This window comes from Arachis hypogaea, chromosome 3 (assembly GCF_003086295.3).
Source record: "Arachis hypogaea cultivar Tifrunner chromosome 3, arahy.Tifrunner.gnm2.J5K5, whole genome shotgun sequence".
NCBI classification, from domain to species: domain Eukaryota; kingdom Viridiplantae; phylum Streptophyta; class Magnoliopsida; order Fabales; family Fabaceae; genus Arachis; species Arachis hypogaea.
This window is the reverse complement of record NC_092038.1, coordinates 85,217,295-85,230,548: the sequence shown is the minus strand read 5'-3', so window position 1 is coordinate 85,230,548 and position 13,254 is coordinate 85,217,295. Positions and strand designations below refer to the sequence as shown.

Here is a 13,254-nt window from a genome sequence, read left to right as displayed (position 1 = left end):
CAAATCCTTCCTAATTTTGTTTCATGATTGAAAACTTGCTTCCTAAGCCTTTAAATTGTTAATTTTTAATTCTCCTTTATTACCATTCGATGTCGTGATGTGCTTGTGAAGTGTTTTCAGGTTTACAAAGCATGAATGGCTTAAAGGATGAAGATGAGGCATGGAAAAGTGGAAGGAACACAAGAAACTAAGGAGCTAAGAAGCGAGGAGTGACGCGCACGCATGGCTGACGTGTACATGAGAATTGGCACGCATCTTACAGCGACGCGTACGCGTGACTAACGCGTACGCGTGACAAGTGCAAAAGTCCCGCGACGCGTATGCGTGACAGAGCGTCACGTGTTGCTGCACTTATCAGAACACGCTAGGGGCAATTTCTGGGCTGATTTGGACCCGGTTTCAAGCCCAAAAATGCAGACTAGAGGCAGGGGTGTAGCTGAAACTGAGGATACCTTCACTTTTCACTTTAGTTTTTGTTTAGTTTTGAATTCTAGAAAGAAAAACACTGACTTCTCTTAGGGTTTGGAATTTCTTAGTTTTGCTTTTGGATTGGATTTTGAGAGAGCTGCTACTACTTTCTATTGAAGTCATCATCCCTATAGTTTGATTTTCTAATAACTCAATTACACTTTTATTTAATTGCTTTGTGCTCATATTTGGATATTGTTATTTTAAATTCTATTAATGCAGTGAATTATTTTTACATTTAATTATATTGCTTGTTTGATCCCTTTTTATTAATTGTTAGTGCCAATTTTGATCTTATTAATTTATTATAATTACCATGTTTTTTTATTTACTCCTTTTACATGTTTGTGAAAATGGCATCCATGTTAATGGAGTAAAGCTCCCAACTTGGCTTAGGAGTTGATTAATTAGAAACCCTTGAGATGTGATACTCAAGTGTAATCTGTAATTGGGAATTGCTGGCTAACTCGATTTTCACTAACTCTAGTCCTTCCCCCTGAAGTGAATAGTACTTGTGAGTTAGAGTTAGTGACACCCACTTAACTTTATGGCAACTGCAAGAGGATAACTGAGTGGAAGCAATAAACCTTTACTGTTACACTTGGGAAAGGCAACAAGGATAGAAATTCCAATTATCTCTCCTAACCAAGATCATTTATTTCAAATACATAACGTCTCTTGCTATTGTTCATTGCTTTAATTTCTCGCCGAGGTGTCCAATATGGAGATCAAGCGCATACTAGAGAAGATTGTGAAGGCTCATCGGAAGGATTGGAGTACTAGACTTGCAGATGCACTATGGGCTTATCGAACTGTGTACAAGACACCTATTGGCATGAGTCCATTCTACCTAGTTTACGGAAAGGCTTGTCACCTTCCAGTAGAGGTGGAACACAAAGCTTACTGGGCTGTGAAGGAATGCAACTCAGGATTGGGATTAGCCAGAATGGAAAGGAAGTTGCAACTAGAGGAATTAGAGTGCCTTCGACTAGAGGTATATGAGAACTCAAGGCTCTACAAGGAAAAGGTGGAGGCAGTCCATGACAAGAACATCAAGAGAAGAGAATTTAGAGTTGGGGATCAAGTCCTTCTCTACAACTCAAGGATGAGGTTAATGCCAGGGATGCTAAGGTCAAGGTGGGATGGACGTACGAGGTGGAAAAGTTGGAACCATATGGAGTTGTCCACCTAAGTCACCCCTCAAGCCCCACCTTCTTCAAAGTCAACGGCCACCGTTTGAAGCTGTATCATGGTGTGAAGATGAAGAACAACAATGACCTGGATATCTTCCTCTTGAAGGATCCAGCAGAGGAAGAGGACTGAGCTTACGGACCATCCAACTTAAGGACGTTAAAGAAAAGTGCTAGGTGGGAGGCAACCCACCATGGTATGATCTTCCCTTTTTATTAGTTCTATTTTATTTATATCAGTGTTAATTTTCAGTTATGTGGGGTTACCTTCATTTTGCTTTATTTTTATTTAAAAAAAGGGGTGCCTCTAACGCGTAAGAGTCAATGACACGCACGCGTCATATGGAGGTTCGATCTCTATTGAAATTGAACAAAGAGTTATGTTGGAAACGTGCGGGAAAGGTGCCTGCCGCACAAGCAACCCCACGCGTATGCGTGGGTGACACGTGTGCGTCATGATGACAAGTCATCATATACCCATTTTTCAAGCTAATTTCATTTGTTTTGTTAGTCTTTATGCACTTTCTTGCTTCCTAAGTAAGTGATTTGGAGTGAAAATGCACAACTTCTTTAAATCAAGCAACCACCATGAAATTAATGTTAATCCATGAGGTTTAAGCTAATTTTAATTGGATTTTAATTGATTTATAAGCCTCTTGAATTTAGTGATACTTTGAGTGGTTGTTTTGGTTTATTGTAGGTGAATAAAAGAAAAAAAGGAAAAGCGTGGCCTAAGGAAGTGTAGCCCAAGGAAAAGAAAGTGTGGTCAAAGAGAGAAGAAGTGTGGCGCACAACATGAGGAAGGGCAAGCATTGCCCTCCACAAGGGCACACTGCCCTCTAGGAGGGCAACATAAGGGAACTAAGTAGAGAAGGCAACTCTGCCCTGCCCACTACAAGGGCAGAGCACAATTTTGTGCCTTGGAATCAAGAGGAATAAAATGTTGCCCTGCCCTCCACAAGGGCAGTATCGGGCTCACCAAGGGAGAAAATCAAAGGAAAATGTCTCCAAATGCTTGCCACAAGAGTTGAACACGGGACCATGAGGAAGCTAGGTACTAAGGTCCACTACCGTGCCAAGAAACCAAGGAAAATGACTTAGCGTGTGTCTCTGCCCGGATTCGAACACGGGACTGCATTTTGGAAACACTGCCCTGCCCTCCGCGAGCGCAGGGCAGCATTTTGTTGGTGCACAACTCTGGCGCACCAAGAAGTGAATCTGGCACACCAAATCACTACCCTGGCAGCACCAGCGCGCACCACACATGATCCTGGCAGCACCATATTTTTCTGCCCTGCCCTCCGCGAGGGCAGGGCAGCATCTTGTGCACCAAGACTCAATTCTGGCGCATCACAGCTTGAATCTGGCAGCACCAAGCACGCACCGTGGCACATTTCTGGCGCACCAATTTTTCCTGCCCTGCCCTCCGCGAGGGCAGGGCAGCATTTTGCGCACCAAGACTGCACCAAGCCACACCAAGCCGCACCAAGCAAGCACCAAAACACACCAAATCCTGCCCTGCCCTCCACAAGGGCAGGGCAGCCTCCTGGGAGCTATTAATTTTGGGCCAAAAATTGAATTAAAAATCCAATTCAATTCATTTCTTCACCAAATCAAAAGCCCATCCAAATCCCAAAATCCAAGAATAGAAAGTGTATAAATAGGAGCTAGTTTGATGTAATTAGGACCTTTTTGCTTAGCTTTTGAATTTTGCACTTTCTTTGAGCTTTGAATTTTATTTCTGCCCTTTGGAACTTCTCTTGGTGTCTTCACTGAGATTTCAGAGAATTAGGGAGGAGAATTGATCTCTCTTCTTCCTCGTTCTTGCTTGGGTTTTTTTTATTTCCTTGTTTTGATTCTTGGGTGTTAAGAATTGAGGAAATTCTGTCTCAATCTCCACTCAAGAACTCTTTAATTTCTCTTCTGCATAATTGAACCCATTTACATTCCCTTTACTGCTTCTTTTTCAATTCCTTGCCAATTGCTTTGTGAACTTAGATCTGGGAAGGCAAATTGAGATCTAGACTTTGCTTTCTAGTCTCTTGAGACCTGAGATCCCAATTTATTTTTGGTTCTTCTGTGAACCCTGCTGCACTTTAATTTCATTTTCTGTTTGAATTTCAGTTTATTCCAATTTATCTTCTACTTTATTAATTGTTGCAATTTACTTTCTCTTCGTTTAGATTCTGCAATCCTAGTCCTCAAATCCCTTTTACATTCAAGCAATTTACATTCCTTGCCATTTAAGTTACTGCAATTTACATTTCTTGCACTTTAAGTTTCAGTCATTTAATTTCTTGTACTTTAAGATTCAGTCTATTTTACTCTCCTGTTCTTTAATTTACTGCAATTTCCCCTCTCCCATTACATTCCGAGCAATTTATCTTCTGTTAAAAACAACCCACTCAACCAAAACTTGATTCGCTTGACTAAATCAACCACTAAACTAAAATTGCTCAATCCTTCAATCCCTGTGGGATCGACCTCACTCATGTGAGTTATTATTACTTGATGCGACCCGGTACACTTGCCGGTGAGTTTTGTGTTGGATCGTTTTCCACACATCACGTCATATGCAATTTTGTCAATTCACTCGTGTACGTCAGCGACGCGTACACGTGGATGAAAATCAGCCTAAATAGGTGATTCGAACAGAAGGTTGGGCGAGTATCGTTGATGACATGTCATCATGTCATATTTTGCTATGCTTTTTAATACAAGAAATTGATTATTAGTGCTTAAATATTGAAAACTTTTGTGCTTAAATGGTATATTTCTTTGATCTTCTTATTTTATAAACTTTGTAGGAAATAAGAAGAAAAAGAAGAAAAAAAAACCCAAAATAAGCTAAAAAGGAAAAAAAGAGAAATTTTAGGGCACATTTTGGAGTTTATACATACTTTGGAGCCTTAGGCCGCGCTTTTAAAAGCGTGGCCCATGACTAAATCAAGGAAGCGTGCTCTGTTTGACAATCAGCGCTCATTTTCCAAGAGAGTGCCAAGTTAACTAAACCAGCGTTTTCGAGCAAGTTAAAATATGGAGGCAAAGTTTTGAAAATGACGCGCACGCGTGCTTGACACGCACGCGTCGATGGTGCACATGGGACAAGGCACGCATACACGTAGGTATCGTGTACGCGTGGTACAACATTGTAAAAGCGAGCACTACGTTCACAAAGTGAACGCTGTATGGACGCGTAGGCTTACGAGACGCGTACACGTTAGAAGTCCAATTTCTGAAGGTCGCGCGTACGCATAGGTGACGCGTACGCGTCGATGGGCAAAAATGCAAAAGCACGCGCTAGCGTGAGAGACGCGTACGCATGTGTGCCAGAACGCTTCATTCTCTAAATGAACGCTACGCTCTCCTGGAAGCTGCAACTCTGGCTCAATTAATTCCAATACAAGCCCATCGAAGTCCCAAAGCAAGCAGAGCCCAATTGACATCACTCAAGCACAAGAAACAATTAGAATAGGAATTTCATTTATTTGTAATTTGTTTTCAATTTCAATTTCATTTGTAATTTATGAATGCATATAAAAAGGCTCAGTTAGTTCTATTAAAAAGAAGCGCACAGTAGGAGTAGGGATAGAATAGAAGGCTCATGCTGGAGGATTAGAGACTCCAGATCTCTCTTGAAGGATTAGAGACTCCAGAGAGCTTAGCATAGTTGATACACTTTTATTAAATTTGGCTTATGAAATTTTAGTTTCTGAAAAATCTCTCTTCTGCACATTTACTTTCTGCAACTTTGCATTTAAGTTTGCTGTGATCTAAATTTACTTTTCATGCAATTTAAATCTTCTGCAATTGTTCTGAGTTCTAATGTAATGCTTTCTTTAATTTTCCTGCACCCAATTCCCTTTACATTTGATGTAATTTACTTTTCTTGCTCTTTAAGCTTCTGTTGATTTACATTCTGCACTTTTAATTCACTGTAATTTACTTCCTGTTGTATCAATTTCACCCAATTCACCACTGTTAGCTTGACTAAACTAATCACCTCACTAAAGTTGCTAGATCCATCAATCCCTGTGGGATTGACCTCACTCCCGTGAGTTATTACTACTTTATGTGACCCGGTATACTTGTCGGTGAGTTTGTGTGAAATTCTAATTTTCAACCATCAATCGTGCGGAAATCATGGGCGACGCGTGCGCGTCATAAGCGCCGCATCACTTAACTCAGCATGCCGCCCAGAACCCCTTTCTCTTACTCTTATTTTCCTCTCCAATCCTAATTCTTCTTTCTTCTTCACTCTTCTTCCCCTCTTCTTTCTACTTCTTCTTTCTTTCTTCTCCCCTTCTCTCACCACCACCGGCGGACTACCTTCGGTGATCACCAACTCTGGCAGCCACAATTTCCTTTCCTTTTCTTCTTCTCTTCCTACCATTCTTCTCTCATTTTTAAACCCATTACAACCCTTGAAAAGACCTCTTGATATGTATATTTGTGCATTAAATTATGTTGATTGGTAGAAGGAAAGCAAGTCTTATAAAGCAAGATTAGTAGAGAACTAAGAGACTCGACCCTCAAACACTAGAGTGATTAGAGTGTATACACTTCTAGTGAGGGTTCGATGCTCGATTCTGTGTTCTCGGCTTTCATGAGCTTTCTTCTTACAAGTTTACTTGTACTTTATTTTGTTATTTAAATTAGTGGAATCTAGTTTATGCTTGTCTTGGAGAATTTGTTTACTTTTGTCCAGGTAGGTAGAAGCATTTTAGCATATAGTTGCATTCATATAGATAAGTTGCATTGCATAGGTCTCACCTTTTTCTCCCGTCACTCTTTAGGTTTCCTTGAGCTTAGCATGAGGACATGCTAATGTTTAAGTGTGGGGAGATTGATAAACCACTATTTTATGATTTATCTTGTACTTAATTGAGTGGATTTTATCAATTATTCATACACTTATTCATACAAACTGCAAGGTTTTAAAAATCCTTCCTAATTTTGTTCTATGAATGAAAACTTGCTTCCTAAGCCTTTAAATTGTTAATTTTTAATTCTCCTTTATTACCATTCGATACCGTGATGTGCTTGTGAAGTGTTTTCAGGTTTACAGAGCATGAATGGCTTAAAGGATGAAGAGGAGCCATGTCAAAGTGGAAGAAACATAAGAAACTAAGGAGTTACGAAGCAAGGAGCGACGCGCACGCATAACTGACGCGTGCGCACAAATTCACGCATCTTACAGCGACGCGTACGCGTTACAAGCGCAAAAGTCCAGCGATGCGTACGCGTGGCCAATGCGTACGCGTGACATAGCGTCACGTCCTGCACTTATCAGAACTCACTGAGGGCGATTTATGGGCTGATTTGGACCCAGTTTCAAGCCCAAAAACGCATACTAGAGGTAGGGGTGTAGTTGAGACTGAGGATACCTTCACTTTTCACTTTAGTTTTTGTTTAGTTTTGAATTCTAGAGAGAAAAACATTGACTTCTCTTAGGGTTTGGAATTTCTTAGTTTTGCTTTTGGATTGGATTTTGAGAGAGCTGCTACTACCTTCTATTGAAGTCATCATCTCTATAGTTTGCTTTTCCAATAACTCAATTACTCATTTTATTTAATTGCTTTGTGCTCATATTTGGATATTGTTATTTTGAATTCTATTAATGCAATGAATTATTTTTACATTTAATTATATTGCTTGTTTAATCCCTTTTTATTAATTGTTAGTGCCAATTTTGATATTATTAATTTATTATAATTACCATGTCTTTTATTTACTCCTTTTACATGTTTGTAAAAATGGCATCTATGTTAATGGAGTAGAGCTACCAACTGGGCTTAGGAGTTGATTAATTGGAAACCCTTGAGTTGTGATACTCAAGTGTAATCTATAATTGGGAATTGCTGGCTAACTCAATTTTCACCAACTCTAGTCTTTCCCCAAAAGTGACTAGGACTTATGAGTTAGAGTTAGTGACACCCACTTAACTTTTCTGCAACTACAAGAGGATAACTGAGTGGAAGCAATAAACCTTTTCTATTACACTTGGGAAAGACAACAAGGATAGAAATTCCAATTATCTCTCCTAACCAAGATCTTTTATTTCAAATACATAATGTCTCCACTTAAAAAATTACTTAGAAAAATCCTAACCAATAAATTGCACCTTGTGTAAACTCTTTGGGAAACGACTTGGGAATTCTACTCCCGGTTATTTAGTTTTAATTGTGACACAAATCAAATTTATAGTGGAAATTTCGTCGGTCAAGACTGTGCTTGCAACGCCATTTTAGAAAATAATTTTTAGAAATTCTTAACCGGCATTTTTCCACCCATCAGTGCCCAGACTAGCCTAGACTCTATACTCACCTAATCTATCTAAACTACTAAAGCGAGGGAAAGTACTTTATAGGTCTTCAAAACTCAAGTCAGGTAGAACGTCATCAAAAGGTGGAACATCATCTACTACTCCTTTGCACGACCATACATTGCCATATGATGTCTCACTGGCACTTCATCATGTAGCCACATAACAGGAGTCTCGTATGTAGAATTTAGGTTAAAGTTTGAATACAAACGGGGTGCAGACGTTGGCTGGTCTCATAGTATATACATATAAATAGAGAACGAGATTCACCTTAGACTCAAAAGACTACCTAGAGCAGAATTCTCTTTGCGAACGGTCGTCAGTGAACTATGGAAGGGTACTCACACTTCCATCTGAAGGGGGAAGGGAGAGAGAAGGGGTCAGAACTGGCGAGTTCTTAGTAGGGCCAGGGTTATTAGTTAAGTTCATTAATTCTATGTTTTTTAGTAGACAAATAGCAAAATATAGAGAAGTAATAAACAAAATATATAGATAAATAGAGACAATAGAGAAAACAAAAAGCAGAACACAAACAGAAGAATACAAGAAATTAAAACATAGACACAACGAATAGAATACAAACAAAGAAAGCATATATTCATACAACAATTATAGCAGATGAAATGCACAACCATGTATGATGCATGTCTAGCCCTAGTGTAGGGAATGAGCTCATTTGCAGTTACATACCCGCTCCCAACGTTACCCGGAGTCCTTTGACCAGGTAAGGCTTTCCTGTTGGCAATACCTATCGCAAGAGTCTTTTGACTTGCAAGGCAAACCACTGCAAGAGTCCTTTGACTTGCAGGGCGGAGCTAGTTAATTTATATTTGCCTAACACACTCATTGTAAGAGTCCTTTGATTTACAGTAGCATACACACACACACACACACACACACACACACACACACACTCACACACTCACTGTAAGAGTCCTTTGACTTACAGGAGCATATGATAGTTATATGTGTTTTCGATACCTCTGTAAGAGTCCTCTGACTTATAGAATAGCATTGTTGCTAAGTATCTCAGGAAAGTGTTCTCAGTGGTTTCACTACCATCTATTTGACTGCCTCAATGAAGTAGATGAACATACAAATATCTCTGGAGTTGCCTTAATGCAACAAATGACCTTTCAATAGGCCCTCTACATGTTCTCTATTCTCTTTATCATATTACTCTTTTCTCTTTGTCTCTTTACTCTGCTCAGAATACTCTTTTCTCTTTACTCTACTCTATTTCTCTATTTAATGTATGTTTTTATAGCTTATAAAAATTTTGGTATGAATAGTTAGCGTGTCCTTAGTATAGGTTCATTAAGTCTATACTGAAATAGTTTAACTTTTCATATTATACATAACCCTTGGCACAACTCAAATACTAACTATTGTGCTCCTAGTTTGTTCACTAATCACCATTTGTTTCTATCATTAAAACTTTACCTACTTCTTCGATTTTTATCTTTTTTTCAACTTTTTATCTTTCCTTTGTCTTTGACTCACTAATATGTTATTACAACTCCTAATGCTAAGGCATCTTAGGCTAGTTTCATGATGACTTGCATCATCTAACCCTTTTTCTTATCTAAAAGGACCATAAAAAGAGCATAATCTTATTGAATCAATGCAATTACATGAACCAAATGATATATATTATGGTACATTGCTTTGAAATGGATTTGTGCTGAATTTCAGGTAAAAAGAGAAACAAAAGGGGAAGGAAACAACAAATAAAGTTGGGCGTGCCACTTGAAGCTCTGGGCGTGGCACGCCAAGCTTTTGAAGCCAAGTCTCAAAGAGGGCGTGCCACTTGGTGCTTTGGGCATGGCACGCCAAGTTTGTGATGCCAAGATGTCAAAGAGGGCGTGCCACTTGGTGTTTTGGGCGTGGCTCGCCAGGCTTAAGTTTCAGAAGAGTAATTTTAAGCCCCACTATGGGCGTGGTATGCCAAGAAGTGGCCGTGGCACGCCGGGGCATATGCCAGCCTAACCTTCTCTCATTCAAATGAAGATATCTTGAGCTACGAAACTCCAAATGAGATGATTCTAGTGCCATTAGAAAGTAGACATTCAAGGCTTTCCAACCATAGATAACACTTTATAATGTACACTAGAATTGAGGAAGATATTGACCCCAAAAGCACAAGAAGAAAAACACATCACTGCAGAGTTACCAGCCATACCACTTCATCTTTAATGGAACATAACTTGCGTTTTAGTGATCAAAATGATCTGATTTTGGTGGTGTTGGAAAGCTGACATCAAGAGCTTTCCAACAATATATATCACTCTAGGTTATATGTTAAAACTTGAGGTGAAAGACCATTATTTCAGTGTTGCAAACCCTGGGCATGCCACTTGATATTGAAGGTGTAGCACGCCAGCTCTATTTTCATAATGGGTGTGGCACGCCAGGTTCTGGGCGTGGCACGCCAGTTCTAATAGCCGGAGAGGAAGATTTTGTGCATCATTGAAGGCGTGGCACGCCAAAGAGTGGGCTTGGCACACCAGTTTCATAACATATAAGTGTGGCACGCCAAGAAGTGGGCTTGGCATGCCGGGCTACTTGACAGACTGATCTATCCACTATCAAATGGGCATAACTTGTGCTACAGAAGTCCAAATCCATTTATTCCAGTGGCGTTAGAAAGATGACATCCAGGGCTTTCCAAAAATATATAATACTTTATAGTGGACATTCAAATTCAGGCTCAAACAACTCTATACGTTCAACGTTGCAAACTGGGTCATACTCTAAAGAGCAAATTCAAGTGGGCATGGCACTTCAACTTCTTCCTGCAGCCCTCAACCTTAAACCAAGCCCACTCCAACTCTCATTCAAGCCACAATTGTCAACTGATCAAGGCCACAAGAAGCATCTAGAATAGTTTATTTTTATTTCATTATAATTTGCTTAAGTTTGTAATTCAGGGGAGCCTATATAAATGCCTTAGTCTCATAGAATTAGAGCTATCATAGGGGGATCATCAATCATTCATAGGGGTCTTCAGACTCCCTTTTCTCACCCATACTTCTCTCCTCTTCCACTTTCCTACTTGTAAATATTTTAGTTTTGAATCACTAATTCTTTCCATTGGGAAGGAGAGCTCTATTATTTTTCAACGGATTAAATTGTTTTTATTCTTCTTCTTCTCTTCATCTTCTCTTTGATTTACTAGAAGGAATTTCGTTCTTTATGCTTGATGAGCGGATAATTTATACGCTTTTTTGGCATTGTTTTTAGGTAATTTTTAGTAAGTTCAAGATACTTTTAGGGATGTTTTCATTAGTTTTTATGCTAAATTCACATTTTTGGACTTTACTATGAGTTTGTGTGTTTTTCTGTGATTTCAGGTAATTTCTGGCAGAAATTGAGGGACTTGAGCAAAACTCTGAAAAAGGCTGACAAAAGGACTGTTGATGCTGTTGGAATCTGACCTCCCTGTACTCAAAATGGATTTTCTGGAGCTACAGAACTCCAAATGGCGCGCTCTCAACGGCGTTGGAAGTTAGACATCCAGAGCTTTCCGGCAATATATAATAGTCCATACTTTATTCGGAAATTGATGACATAACATGGCGTTGAACGCCAAGTACATGCTGCTGTTTGGAATTAAACTCCAGAAACACGTCATGATCTGGAGTTGAACGCCCAAAACACGTTATAACTTGGAGTTCAACTCCAAGAAAAGCCTCAGCTCGTGGATAGATCAAGCTCAGCCCAAACATACACCAAGTGGGCCCCGGAAGTGGATTTTTGCATCAATTACTTACTCATGTAAACCCTAGTAGCTAGTCTAGTATAAATAGGATAATTTACTATTGTATTAGAAATCTTTTGACAGTTTAATCTTTTGACTTTGTAGTCTTTGATCATTCGGTCTCTTGATCATTCAGGGGGCTGGCCATTTGGCCATGCCTGAACCTTTCACTTATGTATTTTCAACAGTGGAGTTTATGCACACCATAGATTAAGGGTGTGGAGCTCTGCTGTACCTCAAGTTTCAATACAATTAGTATTACTTTCTATTTAATTCTCTTTTATTCTTATTCCAAGATATACATTGCACAACACTTTGATGAATATGATGATCCGTCACACTCATCATCGTTCTCACCATGAACGTGCGTGACTGACAACCACCTCCGTTCTACTCTAGGCCGAGCGCATATCTCTTAGATTCCCCAACAGAATCTTCGTGGTATAAGTTACATAGATGGCGGCATTCATGAGGATCTGGAAAGTCTAAACCTTGTCTATGGTATTCCGAGTAGGATTCTGGGATTGAATGACTGTGACGAGCTTCAAACTCCTGAAGGCTAGGCGTGATGACAAACGCAAAAGAATCAAGGGATTCTATTCCAACCTGATTGAGAACTGACAAATGATTAGCCGTGCTGTGACAGAGCATAGGAACATTTTCACTGAGAGGATCGGATGTAGCCATTGACAATGGTGATGCCCTACATACAGCTTGCCATGGAAAGGAGTAAGAAGGATTGGATGAATGTAAGAAGAAAGTAGAGATACGAGAGGACCACAGCATCTCCATACGCCTATCTGAAATTCCCACTGTTGATTTACATAAGTATTTCTATCTTATTTTATTTTCTATTTATTATTAATTTTCGAAACCCATAACCATTTAATCTGCCTAACTGATATTTACAAGGTGACCATAGCTTGCTTCATACCAACAATCTCTGTGGGATCGACCCTTACTCACGTAAGGTATTACTTGGATGACCCAGTACACTTGCTGGTTAAGTTGAACGGAGTTGTGGAAAGAAAGTGCTGAGTTAGTTTTTTGGCACATGCCAAAGAGCCATTATTGTTGATCACAATTTCGTCCACCAAGTTTTTGGCGCCGTTGCCGGGGATTGTTCGAGTATGGACAACTGACGGTTCATCTTGTTGCTCATTTTAGGTAATTTTCTTTTCAAAATTTTTTCAAAAATCTTTTTCAAAATTTTTCTTCTCTTTTTCATTTTTTTCAAAAATATTTTTGAAAAAAAAATTAATAAAAATCCAAAAAAATCATAAAAATCAAAAATATTTTGTGTTTCTTGTTTGAGTCTTGAGTCAATTTTTAAGTTTGGTGTCAATTGCATGCTTTAAAAAAAAAATTTCTTGCATTTTTCGAAAATTCATGCATTCATGGTGTTCTTCATGATCTTCAAGTTGTTCTTGACAAGTCTTCTTGTTTGATCTTGATGTTTTCTTGTTTTGTGTTGTTTGTTATTTTTCATATGCATTTTTCGTTTCTTAGAG

At 39.1% G+C, this 13,254-nt stretch overlaps 1 protein-coding gene across 1 annotated transcript in view; it reads left to right on the top strand.

Annotated features, from left to right (window-relative positions):
- The first annotated feature begins 1,189 nt into the window (after window positions 1-1,189).
- LOC112777330 (uncharacterized) overlaps window positions 1,190-13,254 on the top strand; it is a 75,844-nt gene continuing 63,779 nt past the window's right edge. The window contains exon 1 of the mRNA XM_025821685.1: window positions 1,190-1,578. Within this exon, the coding sequence (XP_025677470.1) occupies window positions 1,190-1,578 (389 nt within the window). The remainder of the gene's footprint in view (window positions 1,579-13,254) is intronic.